Genomic DNA, 19238 nt, shown 5'->3' with positions numbered 1-19238 from the left:
CAGTCAGCCAGCTCCAGTTAAGTGCGGTTAATTCAAGTGTTCACGGCACAGCATAACATATTGCAAGATGCCAATATCTGGCTCCAACCTTGTTCACAGCATACACTGGTGATCTGATTTGCTGCTAACCACTTTTTTCTACCTTCTGATTGCTATTTAGATGGAGTCACATGCCACTTGTTCAAGGCCAGCTAGGAAATCTGTGACCAAATTCCCTCACACTGGTCAATAAGGTACAAGGACTTAATGTGGCAGCGTGGAGTTAGCACAACTAAAGACCGCTTAACACAAGCAGTCCCTCTGAAGAACTCGGGACTGAAAAACGGTGTGAGGGGGAGGGTAGGAAATACACTCCCCCTCTCCAACCGAGGGCTACAACTGTCTCTACATGCCACTGAATTCTACTTACAGTAAGATCTTAAGCATGGGTTTTATTCAAGTACAGCTGAGCATACAATGGCTTAGAATTTCTGGCAGTCAGACAGCTTGCTTCAGAGCAACTGCTGGGCCCCCATTTTCCAGTTCTGGTATTTTATACCAATTTCTATTTTATTGTAGCCTTGTGAGAGCTTTTGAGAGCTTTTAAAAGAACAGAAAAGTCACAGCTTAAAGGTTTAATTTATTGATCATGTAAAGATGCTGTTTCTGCTGCTGAGTCCTCTGGACGCTTCTTCTGTACTCACGATCAGCTTCTCCCTGCAGAAGCAAATTACAAACTTTACTAAGAAAAAAATACGCATGTATCTGTTGCAACAATATGAACAACTGAATTTGCTCTCTATACATTTATGTGCAGGAAAAGGATTTCAAATTGATTTGAAACATAAGTCAGAACAATCTTTTGCTTTCTTACTATACTGGATATAAGAAACTACTAATGCATTACTAAATATTACTATTTGTGATGTCGTTCTGTATTTAAATCCGTTGAATTTTCTCCTAGCATTACGGACACTACAAAAAAAATCTCGTTTGAGCTTTGTCCAGTATTCTTGTGAATCTGCAACTTAAGTCATGCAACTAATATGAAAAGAATGGCCTACCTTTTGAATTTTTTATTAGTTATCAAATAAACTTAGGATATTGCCATTTGCAAATAGAAGTTTATTAACTTCATTCATATTACACACTTTCATTTACATTATACTTCACTTAAAGCAGGGGCCAGCAACCGTTTATAATCAAAGAGTCAAAAAAATTCAGAGCCGATGGATCAGACACACTCAAACGAAGCTCATTTCCACAACAAAAAATATACAGCTTAGCACTGATTGAGACAATTAACGATCCATAAAGTTTCCGCAACCCAAACACTAGTTATTGCATGTTATTTTTATTAGGAAGTGTCATATACAAGGTCACAATAGGTATCACACAGGCGCACCTATGCAATTGTTATAGTACACCAGAATAAATCTGTGCATGATTCACAGTTGGGATTCTGTCAACTGTTCATCTCTCTCATTTATTTCCCTTTAAAGCATCTGTTCACAATCTTGGTTATTCTAGAACTCCACCTAAACTGTTGCTAGGGAAGCAATTTGCCACACTCAACCCTAACCTAAAAACAAGTCAATTTGCTACTTACCTCCTCACCACTCTGTACAGCTATTCTCATTCACCATCATTCGACAGCTGTCATCTACTGGCTTATGTACTCCTGGGGGAAAAAATGCTTTAATTACCACCTAAAAGAAAGCATGCCTCTCCTCCCTCCTTCTGAGCACCTTTAAAAGCAAATCACTTTTAGAGTTATAACCAGTTCAATGTGTAGAACGACCATCAACGTAATTTACATAATTGACATTATATTAGGAATGCTTCATACCAAAGAAAATTCAATATTAAGCAAATTCATCTAATCAAAACCAGTCAATTAAAAAAACGTGGTCTGCCCACATAACCCATCCCATGGATAGTAATCCTGTGTAACCTAGACTGGTTTCTGCCAAAACTTTCAATTCCAACAATGCAGAGTTAGTATTTTTCAATTTTTACTACATACCTGCCTTTCAACTTCTATGGCTTTCAAGCGGTTATTAGTTACATTTCCAAGTTGTGTCAAGAGGGCATTTGTGACCTTAGGAACGCAGGTAGAGGGGGGCTAAAATCAATACCTCTGAAAAGTGTATTTCTTATTTTCCACATATGACCCAGTAAAACCACCAATGGAATTTTCCTTCAGCTAAATAAATTTACAACAGCTTCAGGCCTAAAACCAACTCAGTCTGCTGTTTCTTTCTTAGAAGCAGGACTCCACTCGAAGGCCAAGTATACAAGTTACTTTTCAATATCTGGCTGAAATTAACCAAGGATCATAGTCAGCACTGATAGCCTCATTTGCTGTGTTATTAACATGACCTTTCCACCTTGGATCCAGGAGAAATTGTGCCTTTATATGTACATGAGCTCCCTTGAATCAACAAAGACTCCATGTACGAGCCCTTAACATTCAACCAGACCACTCTTGTGCTTATCAAAAAGTGTTTCCCCTGGCATGCTGAACTACCAACTCAAATGCCACTTGATCAATACTGCAATATTAATGTTAATTAAGACTATTCATGAGAAAGGTATTTACAGCTTTGTATTAACACTATGAATTCTGCAGATCAGAAGATCCTCTCAGCAAGACCTTTTACTAAACCAATGTCTTGCCCATGTGGTACCAACATCCCTGAGGACCTGCTGCAATATTTGTTTGTCCCTTCTGCAGCATTAACATCATACTTTGGAGGATCAAGTGTGAAACCACTGCAATTTTCCATTGGTAAATCAACTGCTAAGCAAGGGTGGGCTTGCTATGCATTCAGAGCCGCAAATCTACAGGTGAAATTCTCTAAAGCTAATTTGGGGATGTTTGGGGATGCTTTTGAGTTGTTTAGTGTAAATCTCATCTAAGCTTTGCAGGGCTGTGAATCTGTGGCCAGGGGATAATGTCGTTTTTATACTTTTATACACACACACACAACATACAAATGTTGTCATGGACATGAATACCACCATACATATATAGGACATCAACAGCTCAGACTGTTAAATTCTCCCTGAACTCTAGGATTTAGGATGTGACCATATTCATCTAACACCATCTTGCCAATGTGATTCTTACCTCATGAAGCAGCACCTTGGTTTCATCCAGCAGGCATTACCTTCACCTAAAGAATAAGAAATGACGTTAGTAGTGAAATACATACAGCCGAGTTTCTGAAAATGAATACATATTTAAACAAAAAACAAACAAAATTAATCTACAGATTGGCAAACTGAGGGGAATTTACAAATTATATCAACACAAATCATTGGGAAGTATGGGGCACAAGTAGAAGCTGGGTTTTTTTCCAGAGACTGGAACACAGGAAGGTGAACAATAAAACTAGTCTTAAATTGTTTCTTAATCCTCAACTGCCAACCTAGCATAAGGATATTTGCAGCCAGAGGTATGATACCCCTTCTGTGCAGATGCAACGCCAATTGGCTGCTTCACTGTACTGCTGCTGTCCATCCATCCTCCCATCCCTTCCCCCCTCCCACGAAGCAAATCACCTTTGGTACTAGTTGAAAGCCAGTCCAAACACCCTCTGAACTCTTCACAATACAGATAGGAGTTTGAGTTTATTCAGCTTTCTACTACCTTACTTTCCACATTGCTGCCCCTCTATTTCCCATGTCCCCTTTTCTGAGAGCCTCGTTAAGGGCATACAGTGGGTGAAAAATACAACCTTTCCACTGGCAACTCTTTAACTGCCCTTAAAAAGGGGAAAGACACTACCAAGCCAGCCAATGTGCCAATTTCCTCAAGTCCACATCTTGGCTTGATTCTTTTGCAAAACAAAAAGGAACATGTTTTAGGATATAGCAACAGAAAGGTTTTTTTCCATCACTAGCTAATTCACTTGCAGCCAACCCTTCCCACATTTCAGTGCTGATGTTCAATGCCATTAGATATCAGATGGGGATTTGTATACACCATCATGAGCTTCCACAGGCATGCTAACATAGCAATCCTTATCTAATTGCAGTGACAGAGTGGGAGAATGCCAATCCTCCCATTTCTCGTCTGCCCCACCCCCTCCCCACCCCTTAACAGTATTCACTTAACCCCACCCACTGGCATAAAGACAGATCTGCAACTGACCTGTTGATTCCAACCTTGCTAGCTGTGATGGTGGAAAACAACCAATGGTCCAAACAAACCTAAAAAAGTAGTCTCTTCATGTTGAGCTTAGTTCAGAATAAGTGATCACAGGCCGCCCTGACCTCCAGGGAAACAATTGGCAGGCTTTCAGGCCCCCCTGTTGCTCAAGTGGCCTTTAACTATTGTTTGGGAGGAAAAACTACAGCCAATAGCAGCTTTGCAAACAGTGAAGTAAAGCCTCCCTCCCCCCACAAAGCAAGAAGTGCTTCTCTCCTGACAGCACCAGTTATCAGAACTGAAGGCCTAGCACATTACGCATTATGTATTCTGGCATCACCCTTCTGAGCTTCTGAAGTCAGCTTTTTGCAAGCAATCAAAATCATCGAACGAGGTGGGAAAAAGGTCAAAAATGGAACACAATGCAAGCACTTTTTATTTCTCATGCCACTTACACACAGTGGTATTTTGAGCAGACAAGGGTTCTTATTTTACTGTTTGTCCTTGCAGTTAAATATGTAGCCCCAAGGCCCGACTCACCTGCTCTAAGTGAGAGATACTAATTCCAATTACATAGAGAACAAATTTATTAATCTCACACACATTCAGTAAATCCTCTACACAGAACTAAGTAGGCAGACTTGCAACCCATTTAAATAGTACCCACACTGCCATTTTGTTTATTTTTAAAATGAGCTTAAACTAGTGGAGGTACTTTAAACTTTAGTGACAGAGGGATTTATTAGTCTGGTCCACACTGACAAGATTTTAAAGATACTTCTCAAACTTCAAGACAAAGAGGACTAGACTGGCTTATCCAGTCCGAGAACTGGTTATTGATAGAAAATTCATTGTTGAAACCTGATTATTAAGTCCTTTTTCTTAAGATACAGCACCCCACTTTGACACCAGCACTCTTTAGCCCTAAATATACGCAGTAAAATGTTACTATACAAGCAGAAGCCTTTTCCCACTGAACCAGGTTTCTTGTGCTTTGGCCAAGAACCGTATTGTATGAAAGCACTTTAAGACAGCCGACTCCGCTAACTAGCACAACAAAGCCAAGACCTGGAGGGCAATAAGCATTAGGTATGCAACCCCATCATGTATTTTCACAAACACCAATGCACCTCTTGATAACATGTATATGACAAATGAAAAGTGGGAGTTCTCCATTCTTCAGTGCATCACATGAACACAAAGCTGCGTTATACTGAATCAGACCATTGGTCCCTGAAGATCAATGTTGTCTACTCAGATTGGCAGCTGCTTTCTATGTTCTCAGGCAGAGGTGGTCTCTCACATCACCTGCTACCTGATTGTTTAATGGGAGATGTCAGGGATTGAGCCCAGGACCTTCTGCATGCCAAGCAGACGCTGTTCCGCTGAGCCACAGCCCCTTCCCCTATCATTCGACACAACGTAACAGCCGGCATCCCACCACCCAAACGTATTACGTAACTAATCACTAAAGTTACAAGTTCTACCTCCTAACTTTCAAGTACAGCCACCATTTATTGCCAGGAAATATTTGCCAATGCCTAGCCAAGAAAGGGCTGCAATTGACTTTGTCATAAGAACCTAGTAATGCATCAGAGTTCTTCTTGTATAACCAAACAGCACCTTTGGATTAACTGAAATGATTCACAGACTCCCTTCCCTTCCCACAAAGCTCTAACCAAATGTCTTTGGCACACAGCAGTGATGGAAAACAAGCCATATACACGAAGGAATCACGGGTCTGAGGCATTCATCTGAGCATCACAGTTAGCTTGCCTACTGCTGACTGCAGGTTATGCCTCAAATCTAAGTATCGTAATATCACACAGTACAAGCAGTGCTGCACTGAAATTCCATGGTCAGAAGAGTGATGCCAGAGTACCCCCACAGCAAGGTTACACAGAAAGTCACCAAGTTAATTATAGTGCTTTTTACCTACCTGTAATGCAGGCGATAATGAGAATCTTGCAGCAAGCAGGAATACTACATCCGGGTCCTAATGTCCACTGCCACTTGTGGTACTACGTTCCTCACAGTTATGCACTGCGGAAATGCTGTCTAAGTGCCGTTACGTAGCAGGCCACTACTTTTAAAGAGTGTCAAATTGCAGTCTCAAGACTCCAGCAAAAATGCCGCCACAAGTGGTTGCCAAGGAGATGCCAAGAACTTTTTAAACAAAGATACCACAAAATACGCACAGAAACAGAAATTCATCTTTTCGTTATCAATGGTAAGGATGTGTTCATAGCATGCTAATGGTTTTCCAGGTAACAGAGATGTGGAAACATGGGAAGACCCTGGGATCTGTTAGTGAGTCCCTTTTAGGATGGGACTAGAGCAGCTTAAAGGGCAGGCGGATATGGAATACTGCTCAAATTTTAGACCTAGAGGCCTAAACTCTTAAAATATGAATGGGAGGAGAGCTTCTAACTAAGCAGAACATGCAATTCAGTGAACTCACACTGAAGCATCAGGATCAGAAAACGTGTTACCCACCCTGATTTTAACGTGTACCCCAAAAATCAGTCTACAAGTATTTTCAAGGGGTGGAGATGGTAACAGCACTGATCAGATACAGTCTGCATCTGCTGAAACTCTCACGATTTCTTCCTGCTTCGAGGTCAATTTTTAGGAATAATATAACAAGAGATGAACCTTAGGAAGGTAATGGGACCATCAGCCTCCTTCACTCTTCAAGGTTACAATACTACAAAAGAGCATAGTTTAGGATATGTGCCAGCATCCTAAGGAAAAATGGCATGTAATCTGAAAAATAAACTGAAAATTAGTGCCCATACCCAGATGCCCCACCCAGTCAGTCTCAGAATGCCCAATGCTGGGTGTCCCAAGAACACCACTTAGAAAATGATCTGAAAGTGTATGTCCCTAAACACCATGCAACTCAACTTCCAATTTCACTGAATTGCATATGAGTTTCTCTACATTGGTATCCAGTGCCAAGAACCGTGTTCTTCCTACAGTTCAACTAGCAGCTGGTTTTGTGTCTAACCTAAATGGTTCAGGGTAATGTACCTCAAGTCCAACCACAACACTAAATTAAGAGACTATTATCCGGCAACCTTGTCCATCAACAACAGCATTCTTGCATTTAAAAGTTTCACTTTGCACATAGCTTCATGCCAGTATGTTTGCATGGCCAACATGCTTGGTAGATGATGGCACCAAGGCTTTTTCCACACAAGTTGAGTAGTTCAGATAGTCCGTTCTTCCCAAAAACAGAAAGGAACATGTGAGTGATTAAAAGCTATAATACTCAGAAGTGTTGAAAGAAAATACACCCAGAATTCAACGCACAGAGCTGTCTCCAAGCAGGTTGATCTTCCTTTCATCAACCTATAGTGCATTGTTATCCTGGGAAACTGTGCTCCCAGCATTCTCAGGTGCCATCAGTGTACGGCATCAAGGATACTTTACATTCCTTTTTTTAAAAAACAAATTATGGACGAAAGATTCAAACCCTCCACCAGATTCAATGCAAGTTTATTTGCAATATAGTCCTGCCAACCAAGTTCCAATTTGAGTTGTAGCCTGGCTCCCAAGAGGCACGTTCACCTAGTAAGCTATTGCTACAGTGCAAGACACTACATTACTTTTCTCATAACCCTGTAGTTTCAAAAGGATACTTTAAATTTTGCACTCCAGCTTCCAAACGATACCGGTTATAAAATACGAGTACCCTCCCATACTCAGCATTTCTGCCAAGCCACTTTGGTTACATTTTAAACACTGAGCCATGTTAAGGGAACCTCACTCTGAACAATCCATTACATGACCACTCAATAGAACCCATGCATTGATTTATGGAACATGGAATGGAGAGGCTATTAAGACCCGACCCCCCCACACCAGGGAATCCTATGAGTAACCCACCAACACATTCTCCTCCTCCCACCTTTCTTTAACTGCAGGGCTGAATTCTAACTCATTGTGAGACTTAATCATTTGACAGTTAGCTCTATGTGCCATTTCACAATGCAAGCACCACACCACCCCTGGCTTCTTTACTGCAGGGCAATTGAAGCCCTAAGTGCCTAAAAATCAAGATCAAATACTGGTTCTGTTTCAACTTCTGGACAACTCATGCCACAGGCATATCTGTAAGAGTGAGACTACACCTGCATGGTTCCCCTCAGCCATGAAGTCTAAATCAGGTCTCAATATTTCATGTTAGCAAGTCAAGACATCTTACAGCGCAGTGGCTTCTGACTATAGAGCATGCCAGAAACCTGGTTTCTGTTCCAACCACCGCACTTTTATGTTGGAGAGTAAGAGCATCTTTGCCTTGCATTCCTGGAACTGTGAATGGCAAGTTTACGATTAAAAAACCATTGCTACATTTAGTCTATTTATTTTAAGCACAGTAAAAAAAGTTTACACGTGGGAATTCAAATGGCACACAATACACTGCCATCAAGGTAGGGATGTTATACATCAAAAAGCTAAGTTTTGAACACTGCATTACATAATTATTTTTCTTGCCCAGATCACTTACAAATTCTAGGTCATAAGTTTCTAACATCCATAAAAACGTAGCTTTCTTACTAAAATGCAAGAATTTAAAAAAAAAGTAGTGTCTAAACAAGACCAACAAAACAAACTGGAATGAAAATCTACAGGTTACATCTAAAATCGGGGCTTTTTGTTTGGGCCTTCATATTCTTCTCTCCCTCTCCCATAAGCTGCTGGAGTTCCAGGCCCCATTCCTCTAGGGCCCTGGCCACCTACAGGCCCTGCACCACCCTGCCCAAATCGCTCAGGGCGCTATTGGAACAGTATTATAACAGTTCATTATGTGTAGTTGATGTCCATGTGTGTTAAGTATATATTTTAGAAGGTTCCGTAGTCAACGTTCGTCGATACAATCACCATTGAGACGATCCACAGGTACCGGGAACATAGAAAGGAAAAAAGGGTAATTTAATAATTAGTTGATTTTAATACATGCCTTGAGGTATGTTCCCAACTTGATCCATTCTCAAATACCTGTTTCAGCAAACAGATATTCCCTGAAGTGCTAAAAATGCAAGCATTAGTTTAGGCTTGAACCAAGAATCCTCTCAAAAGGAATTCTATTGCTCTGCCACAATTACTTTTTCTCTGTACTACAGTGCAAAGTTTTCTAACAAGGCCCAAGTAAGCCTAGCTAAGCCTAAGCCTTGGAAGGCCAGGTTCAGCTTACTGAAACACAAGTATATCTTGGTTAAAACAGATGCCTACTCACCAGTTAAATGCACAAGACTGTCTCATTTTGTGAGGACTCAAGATTATGATCTGCTCATTTAAAAGGCAAATTTTTTCAGAGCAAAGACAAAGTAATAAAGTAATAAAATGAGTCTAATCACAGATTTACCTATCCCAGACAAAACAAACATGAAGTGCTTGCACAAAGTTGTGCTTTTTAAATATCTCCATTTCACTAAAGAGCCCTTTGGGGGGCCCCTCAACAGGATTATGAGCTTTTGCAAGAAGTCCCCTACGACTTTGCAGTTGCCACATTATTTCAGCTAATTGCCACACTCATAAAAACTGAACAAGATTGCAATAGAGCACACTTCTGTTAAGCTTGCCATTTTATCTGCTGTACCTTCTGTTACTGAGCTATTAGGCACGAAGTAGAGTAATGGCAGGGAAATTTTTGATGTTATATCAGTGCTCCGAGGTCAGCTTAAAACTACAGTTTTATACCAAGAGGCTTTCAAATTCACAACAGCTTACTACAAAGCCAATTCACTCAGTATGGATTTAGTAACAGGTAGGCTACGTGTTTGAATGAGTCCCTGAACCAGATACACATACAGATTTACTATGCAAATGGCTCACACCCTCAATTTTCTCCACACTGATCCTAGGAATCAAAATCTAAATTCTGAAGGGTTGCAATCATGAAATCACTGATGATCCAGCTGCATGCCTGAGCCACCCATTTGCAAAGGTATCCAATTCTGGGAGTCAACAGAAGTATGTGATTTCCCTACTGTGTGAGCAAGCATCATGGTCACAGTTCCTCTAACAACTGGCTACAGTTAAGACTGCCAATTTAAACTCCCAAACCTTCTTAACAGAAGATTTAACACTATTTTAGTAGTGAACGCATCCTACTGCATGCAAAGCACTTTCTCCTGGAACTTCAAGGGACTGAGTTTCAGCAGCACAAATTCCAGGCAATGATGGTTTTCAAAAGTGTTCTGTGTGTACTGTGAGTTTTAAAAACATACATTTGGGATTTACCACGCTACCCATTTCATTAATGATCTATGACTAAATTACAGGGTCGTTCAGCCAAGAGCAACATCTCGAAAATTAGTACCCAGAAGGCATTGTATTTGCTGCTATGAAATAAATAGTGCTTGTGAGCTATAAGTAGCTCACTTTAATAGGAAAGGCTCAATGCACCATTAGCCTTACCACCCCAAGCCTGGCCATGATTTGGATCTATGTTAAGTGTACCCATTCAGCAGGCTGAATTCCTACAACCACCAGACCACCACAAATTACATCTGGATTGCAGAAGAGATTTGCCAGTTATCAGCACTGCTGCAGTGCCACTGCATTACTCCAAGCAGGCCCAGAGACCATGCCACACACCTGTAGCGTTGATACAGGTATCTCTCCAAATCCTACAAATACAGGGATTAGGAAATATGGTAATTTTAAACAGCACCTAAACATTGTGACCAACAAATTATGTAGTTAGTCCTTTGACAGTCAAGTGACTTAATCAAGGAGTACAGAACATTAAGAACCTGCCTAAGAGTGAAAACTACTTCTTTAATCTTCACAGGCAAACACCAACGTATACAATATGGTACACTGGCTTGCCGCTGACATACTCACAACTATCTACCTCTGATTAAATTCACTGCATTACCACCAAGTACAGGTACAAGTTCAGAAGGTACCTTGATCTAATAACCAGGCTGTAAGGAGTGCTTCCATCTATTTTAACAGTTAACTCAAGGCTCAGAAAGTAGAAAGTGACAATAAAAAAAAACACTTCATCTCATTTAGCTAACTACAAAGCTTGTGTGTTTCCCAAACACGTGATCTTTCCCCAAAAAACATCGCAAGGTTTGGGAGAGTTCCTTCCAAGCTTAACTGAAGAACTCTAATCCCAGCTGGCCACAGAAAAGATTACTAATATCCATAGCAGAAGTGTTTGAGCAAACCCGTTAACCATCGTGGCAAAGACTAGGCTCCCTTTTAACACTGCCCAATAAGCCCAAGCTATTGCATTAGGTATAATGATGGCTGAGAGGGAAGCCTAACTCAGAGAGTGTAGATCATCTGGGATCCAAACCAGAAAGAGGAGTTTTACAGTTGCAAAATTTGTTGGGTTATTGAAGTAAGGCTGCTACTGGATACATTACCATGTCACTTCCCATCATGGAGCCACTCATAGATGCTTGTCCAACTCCGGGACTGGTTTCGTAGCTGAGGCCAGTGCCACCTCCTAAAGGTGGGAATTTCTGAGCTGCTGTACCATAGGGATCTACAAAAACAAACCCAAGTGATTACGCAGATAATGAATACCACCGCTCAAGTGCAAAAAGGTGTACAGAACACATACCTCCCATGTTCATTGTGCTGGTGCCACCCATTCTCATGTCTCTCTCCCTCTGGAAAAAAAAAAAAAAGCAAAGGTGCAGTTTTAAAACAAGCAAATCACTTAAAGTTCACTTTTATTGATATACTAAATCAGCATAAGCGACAGGAAACAGTATTAAAAAATTGCCCACAGGATCGTTTACATATGGAAAACTTGGGGAGGGGGGAGAGAATACAGAATTGCAACACAGAGGTCAAGGAAATATTCTGAATTCCTAGTGATCAGCATTAAATGCAGGCACCTGAGTAACTAGACTATTGGGATTCTTCCATTCCTGACTTACAGGGTCCATATAACCCATTCTACTGTAACTTTCTTCCCTCTGTCTTCTCATTTGCTCTTCCATCTCACGCTGGCGGAGCATCATTTCCTCTTCTCGCCTACGGCGCTCTTCTTCCTGCCTGAGAAATTCATATTGCCAATTAGATTTCAAACCACCACGGACCTTTGAAGATTATATGTGCTTGTTAGCATTCCAGAAGACCAGTTTTCTGTTGAGGTCTTCAACTGACTAAACCACAGTAAGTATACAAGACCCAAGATGGTCAAGACCATTATTAGATAAACATGGGCTAAAGCCACACACAACAGGGAGTCTGGGCATACTATTAAGCTGTTACCTCAGCTGTATTTCTTTCCGTTTCTGCATCTCTTGATTGTGAAGTTCTTCCATGCGCCTCAATTCTTCCTGTCGCCTCATCAGATCTGAAAAAATGAAACACCACTCATTCAAACTTCTTCAGTCATAATTTAAGATCCAAGGTTGAAGCCATAGGAGTTATATGAATTACCCAGAACCAAGCTCAAGACCATTCCTGAAGTTTTGTAGCTACAATTTTAAAAAGGTTTCCTCATGACAGTTCTCAAGAGGTTAGTTATCAGCAGTGAAATCCTGTATGTACACTAAGGCAATGGAGTTGTTGACTGCCACAATCCTTATGCCTAAACATCCACCACTGCATCAGCATTTGATAATCATTCTGCTTAGACATGACAAATCAGCAACAGTTTGCAACCACTTGTGGGCAGAGTGACTGAAGAGTGGTTAGCACTGGAGAACAACATTAAGTTAGCAATTCAATTTAAATAAGTAACGTGAAAATATTCTATGCAGCACAATCTAGCATATTTGAGACTGAAAGACACTGGCAAGAGAAGAATAGAAATATGGAAACTTTGGTACAGGTTGGGAGGGGGGAATGGCATAAAGAATAACCAGCTAAAAATCTGTGCCATTACCTTGACGCAAGAGGTTTGCCTGATGCTCATGATAGGCATCTTCCATTTCACTTTCTAGCTTGTCCTTTGCATCTTTCATGTTTTTCTCCACCTGGTCTCTCTGCTGTTTCTCCATTTCATCCAATGACTTCCACCGCTGAGAATATTCATACTCAAAACTTCCAGGTTGTGCAAAGCGCGGAGGAGTCTCCCGCTCCCTAGAAATCCAGCATTAAAAAAAACAACCCCAAAATCATTAAGCACAAACATTGTGCCAAAACATCCCAGCAACATTAACCAAAGAATGTATGAAGCCTGACAATTTATGTAGCATACAACTGTATAATGGGCAGACTACAACACAAAAGTAGACTCCAAAATCTGCAGAATGCTACTACTAAACACTTTAAGAGTTGGTTTTTATACACCGACTTTCTCTACCACTTAAGAATCAAACCAGTTTACAATCACCTTCCCTTCCCCTCCCCACAACAGACACCCTGTGTGGTAGGTGTGACTAGTCCAAGGTCACCCAGCTGGCTTCATGTGTAGGAGTGGGGAAACAAATCTAGTTCACTCTCATTAAGAAGTGTTAATATGTCAATTACATTATGTTTATCTGTATTTGTGGTTGATGTGTACCATTATTATTTTTAATAATGTTTCCATTTTTTGTATTTTTGCTGTATTTGCTGGTCGTGGACCGTAATAAATACCTTTGAGCTTTTAGTCCAGTTCACCAGATTAGCGTCCACTGCTCATGTGGAGAAGTGGGGAAACAAAGCCGGTTCTCCAGATCAGAGACCACCCCACCAAACCACCGCTCTTAACCACACCACCACGCTGGCTTTACTTGAGGACCACTAATTTATCTTTCTTTATTACACTGGGATGTATGATCGCTGCTCCTATTTTAACATATCCACAATGTAAAGTGTAATACATGACATATGTAAATTCCATAGAAGTTGAAGTGTGGCACACTTTAATTACCAAGGTGATTCACTTAAAACAATAAAACTTAAGCAAAAGTAGCCATGTCCTTACTTTTGATACATTGGATTCTTCTGAGCCAGTTTTTCTGGAAGCCCATCTTCATCATCCAGTTGCTCTAGTGGCTCCACAATAACTGGCCTGGGAGTACTAAAAAGCAAAATAAATAAATAAAAAAATTGCACTCACTTCAAATAATGGCTTACAAACTCAATATTTTCCCACTTAAAACTTCCTCTTTCTCATGTGTTAACTACCAAGAGAACATGACTAAATGGTTAATCTACTCACGTTGTCAACAGAAACACTCCTTCAGAACAGCGTTCAAAAGCCTTCCGTGCTGCGGGCTTGGATGCAAATTCAACAATCCCTTTTCCGATTGATCTGCCACGATCATCAACAATTACAATGGCTCTTTCGATTGGGCCAAACTGAGAGAACGCTTCCTCCAGAAGTTCGTTGGATACGTATGGGGAAAGATTACGTATGGAGAGTGCAGCAGCATGTGTGGCAAAACGCACACGAAGCTGTCTTCCTCTCATAGGGGTGTCATCAAGTTCAGCTTTTGCAATTTCAGCCAGAGCTCGGGATTCCTGCAGAAAGTTTCCCAACGAAACTGTTAAGTGTTTACGCTTGAAGTTTTACACATGTCTAAGCACCAATAATAATTAGTATGGATGCTTACCAGTTTAATAAATCCAAAGCCTTTTCCCTTGTTGATGAAGACTTCACCAGGTTCACCATATTTAGCAAATAACCTCTTAAACTCCTCCTCAGAGATATCAGCAGGCAAATTCCCAACAAAAAGACGACAACGCTGAGTGTAGGTCTTCTCTCCAGGCCGCCTCAAAAGTGACAAATTGGCTTTAAAACCCTAAAACAAATTAAAGATAGACATAAATTCCTAGAATTGACAGCTGTGAGCTATGTAGAAAGAAAAGAGAAGGAATTCACCAATTAGAAACAAATGCTGCAGGCTAATACAAACCTGAACTAATTTTACTTGCCTCCGCCCATATACCATATTTATACCTACAAATTGTTAAAACTATCAGTCTCTCTTGTAGAAAAGACCCAATTCAAGAAGCTACACAAGTTAGCCTGTCTTTCCACTACCTCCAGTTCACTTACACCATAAATCATGTCTAGACACTACTTGGAAGCTACTCTACAAGTGCCTCTCTTGAGAGAATGGAAAAGTATTTGCCAGCTATGAATATGTGTTTCCACAGCCAATACAGTGCTATCTTTCAGAAAACAGCTATTGTTTGTATGTTTAGCTTTTCAAGCCCCATAACCCCTCTACAACCATTCCCAAATCTTTCTTCACTGTGGGGAATAAAAAGCATATTTTCACAACTTGAAATGACCTTTTCAGCTCACCCACCAATAACTACATACAAAAAAACACACACATACATTTGTTTCCTTAACATATGACTTGCACAATCGCTTGTACCTGCATATTCCACAAATCAAGTTTTCCACTCCTACTAAGTAGCATGCTTAGAAGTTTTAATACAACTTTTTATATACAACACTACCAGCTATAATTTGCAATCTACAGCAGCATCAACTTCATCACTAACCTGCATCCAATGAATACATTCATGTATTGCAAGATGGCTGAATGGCACAAAAGCTACATCCTGCCTATCCTTCCCCCTCTCTTTATAACATTGTTTTTGGCTTTTCTACAATTCCAACCACAAAGGGACTCCATGACAGCTGGCCTGGGGGTACTAAAAATAAAAAAAAGGTTCCACTGACTCCAAATACTGGCTTATTAGATCAAGTTACCCATTTTAAAGCTTTCTAGCAGCCCCATACTACTATAGTGCCATTTAAAATTTACAAGGTTGGGTTTCTTGCTGTATTTTACATCCAAAAAGCCTAATAACTCTATTCCAAGTTCAGGAACACATAAATATGATAGTTAACTACTTAAAGCCAATCGCTAAAGCATTGTCCAAGCAGCACAAAAAACACTGCTAATCTTCTACTGCATTCTCGCTAATATCGACTATTCACCTGGGCCAACTGCTCCCAAATGGATTAAACCATAATTACTGAAAAATGATGAACAGCACATAAACAACTCCAGTATGACTCCTCTTTAATCTGTTGACATGCCATTTCTCACATACACACTTTATATATTGCAAACTTTGCAGCCTCTTTATTGCTAAGCTCCAATAAGATTCTATGCCTTCCTGCCAGTCTCCAGAACTTGTTCAAAAAGACTGAAAAACTATCCTCCCACCAACACCACTTCCACCTGTTTTTAACTTCACAAACGCCAGTGAATCATTTTAAAAGACTAAGCTTTCCCAGTCTAACGGCACTATGGATTAGCCGCATCAGAAAATGTGGCCTCTAGTCTTTTTTAGTTAAGTCACAGCTGACTTATAGCGACACTGTGGCATTTTCAAGTCCCATCACATTTCAATTTGCCATTTCCTGTCTCCCTATCACAACCTTGGTATTCCTTGATGGTCTCCCATCCAAATACCGTATAGGGCCGTATGAGCTAGCTTGGGCTATTCAAGTCAGGGCTAATCAACAAAGAGGTGTCTCTTAAACATCATTAAGGTACTATAATCCAGTTTTTATTAACTCCGAAGTTATGATTTATATGACCACAATATGGCCACAAAAATTACAGGCGCAAAGCAATTTTGGAAATCCCACTTAACCACTGACCCCCTCCAATTTTATGAACTCTCGGGGAGTTGAATACGCTCCTTCTCCTTTCTTCCTTCTCCATCTTGCAGCTCCTAGACTATATTCAGTAGAGTGTAGGAGGAAGAGATGCATATGGACAGAGAAGACTTATCTTTTGGTTTGTAGCATTAACTATTCTGGAAGTTGAGAGGTTCCCCCCCCCCTTTTGGTTATCTTAAGAGTTATTCATCCTTATGAACACTTGTGAGAAGCAGAGATCACACTCTTTTGATTAGCTTACTGAGAGCCATGCAAACATTAAGAGCCCTGCTGGTTCAGACCAGAGTTGCATCTAGTCCTGCCTCACATGGAGAACCAACAGGCCACGGAGGCCAAGATCTTCCGATTTTACATCTCAGCACTGATGGACCCGTCCTCCATGAATCTGCCTAATCCCCTTTCAAAACCATGTGTGCCATCACCACATCCTCTGGCAAGGAGCTTTATTCTATGTGGACATACTCTTCTGCATACCCAAGCAGAAAAAACACTCTACTTCTGGCTGTGGCTAGCCTGTTTTTACTGCTTTGGTAATCAAAGGGGGGGGGACGAAAAATAAGAGTTGGTTTTTATATGCCGACTTTCTAGGCCACTTGAGAATCAAACCGGCTTACAATCACCTTCCCTCCCCCTCCCCACAACGGACACCCTGTGAGGTAGGTGAGGCTGAGAGAGCTCTAGGAGAGTTGTGACTAGTCCAAGGTCACCCAGCTGGCTTCATGTGGAGGAGTGGGGGAATCAAACCCGTTTCACCAGACTCCACCGCTCTTAACCACTACAACCACAATGGCTCTCCGTTCAAAACCATGTTCCTCTGGCAAGGAACTTTATTCTATGTGGACATACTCTTCTACATACCTAAGCCCACCCAAGCAGGAAAAAACACTACTTCGGTCTGTGGCCAGCCTGGTTTCACTGCTATGGTAATCACAACGGTTGAAAATGACGGGGGGGGGGGAAACGAAGAATCGAGGCCTGGATTTTAGGCACCATCATAAATTATCATGCTATAATAATTAAAAAGGAGCCCCGTGGCGCAGAGTGGTGAGCTGCAGTACTGCAGTCCAAAGCTCTGTTCACAACCTGAGTTCGATCCCAACGCAAGTCGGTTTCAGGTAACCGGCTCAAGGTTGACTCAGCCTTCCATACTTCCGAGGTCGGTCAAACGAGTACCCAGCTTGCTGGGGGTAAAGTATAGATGACTGGGGAGGGCACCGGCAAACCAAGTGTGCCTCGGAAACGTCAGGATGTGACGCCACCCCATAAGTCAGGAATGACCCGGTGCTTGCACAGGGGACCTTTCCCTTTAATAACTGAACCGCGCGACTCCTGACGGCTCCTTCCCCTCTCACCTGCGACAGTAAGCCTAAACCCGGCCCTCCCCTCGCACATGCGCATCCCGCCCCACCAAGATGGCGCCGCCGCCCGCGCAGAAAGCCACGAGCCCGGCCGCCATCTTGTCCCGCGCGCGTGGCGAGGACCTTCGGGCCCGCTCTTCCCCCCCCCCACTCACCTCGGCATCCGACATTTTCTCCCCTCCGGAGCCTTGTTGTGGTTGCTGTTGTTGCTGATGATGATGCTGTTGTTGCTGCTGCTGCGACGGGTGCTGATGCGGGCCTTGGCCTCCCCGCCTCTCGCCGCCGCCGCGGTGCTGCCCGGAGCCTCCGCCCTTGGGGCCTCCTCCTCCGCCTGGCTGGGGTCCGCCGGGGCCTCCCTTCAGGCCGCCGGGGCCGCCTCCTCCTCCTCCAGGAGACTGTCCGGGCCCTTTCTTCAAGCCGCCCTGGCTGGGGCTTTGGGTCGGAGGCTGCGGCGGCGGCTGCGGCGGGTCCCCGCCTCGCCCGCCGCTCTGGAGCCCCGAAGAGGCGGCGGGGGCCGAGGAGGAGCTGGGCGCCGTGACGGCGGCGGGCGGCGGCTGCGAGGCGGCCTGGGCCTGGGCCGGCGCCCCCACGGAAGGCGACGAGCCGGCTTGGACGCTGGCGACCGACGAGGGCGCCGAGGAGGAGGAGGAGGAAGGCGGCGTGGAGGCCGAGGTGGGCGGCTTGGGCGGCTCCGGCTTCGGGGGGCCGCCGAGGCCGGCGCCTCCTCCGCCGCCCAGGTGGTGGTGGCCGCCGCGGGGCTGGCCGAGGCCGCCCCCCATGCCCGGCGGCGGGGAACGAAAGTCGTGGTTCCCCGGGAGGCCTCCGCGGCCGCCGCCGCCCCCGCGCCGGTGAAAGCCGCCTCCGCCGCCGCCTCGGCTCCGGAAGCGGTCTCTCGACATGGTAAAAATGGTGGCGGTTGGGAGGAGGCCGGCGCTAGGCAGCTGGGTTTCTGGCCTCCCTCAGAGCGCGACCAGGCACAAAATGGCGACGAGCGATGCGGGGGGAGGAAAAAAAACGGCCTCGGCGCCGCCTTTGTCTCCCCTTTATATAGCCTCGTCCCTGAGGCGCAAAGCCCGCCCCCTTTTCCTTTTGCTGCAATAGGGAACCGCTCCGCCCGGATTGATAGCAACGCTAGCCAATCGGCTTCCAACGTTGCGTCGCGCACACACGTTCTGCTCGACGT

General features: G+C 43.1%; 1 protein-coding gene across 1 annotated transcript; it reads right to left on the bottom strand.

Moving 5' to 3' along the window:
- Positions 1 to 8488: 8488 nt before the first annotated feature.
- SFPQ (splicing factor proline and glutamine rich) lies at positions 8489 to 18998 on the bottom strand. Its single transcript, XM_056847643.1, has 10 exons — positions 18211 to 18998; positions 14659 to 14847; positions 14265 to 14566; positions 14028 to 14123; positions 13002 to 13198; positions 12383 to 12467; positions 12004 to 12163; positions 11724 to 11772; positions 11524 to 11645; positions 8489 to 8917 (listed from the first exon to the last, which is right to left on the bottom strand). The coding sequence occupies exons 1-10, from the start codon at positions 18952 to 18954 to the stop codon at positions 8780 to 8782; spliced, it is 2082 nt and encodes a 693-aa protein (XP_056703621.1). The 5' UTR covers positions 18955 to 18998; the 3' UTR covers positions 8489 to 8779.
- Positions 18999 to 19238: the final 240 nt, after the last annotated feature.

The sequence above is a fragment of the Euleptes europaea genome, chromosome 3 (genome assembly GCF_029931775.1).
Source record: "Euleptes europaea isolate rEulEur1 chromosome 3, rEulEur1.hap1, whole genome shotgun sequence".
NCBI lineage: Eukaryota > Metazoa > Chordata > Lepidosauria > Squamata > Sphaerodactylidae > Euleptes > Euleptes europaea.
This window is presented reverse-complemented; position numbering and strand designations above follow the sequence as displayed.

Coding starts and splice junctions, on each gene's coding strand:
- SFPQ (XM_056847643.1), bottom strand. CDS start 18,954: ATGTCGAGAGACCGCTTCCGGAGCCGAGGCGGCGGCGGAGGCGGCTTT. Junction 12,468..13,001: donor GGCAAACCTCTTGCGTCAAG/GTAATGGCACAG, acceptor TCATTTTTTCAG/ATCTGATGAGGCGACAGGAA. Junction 11,646..11,723: donor CAGCACAATGAACATGGGAG/GTATGTGTTCTG, acceptor TTGTTTTTGTAG/ATCCCTATGGTACAGCAGCT.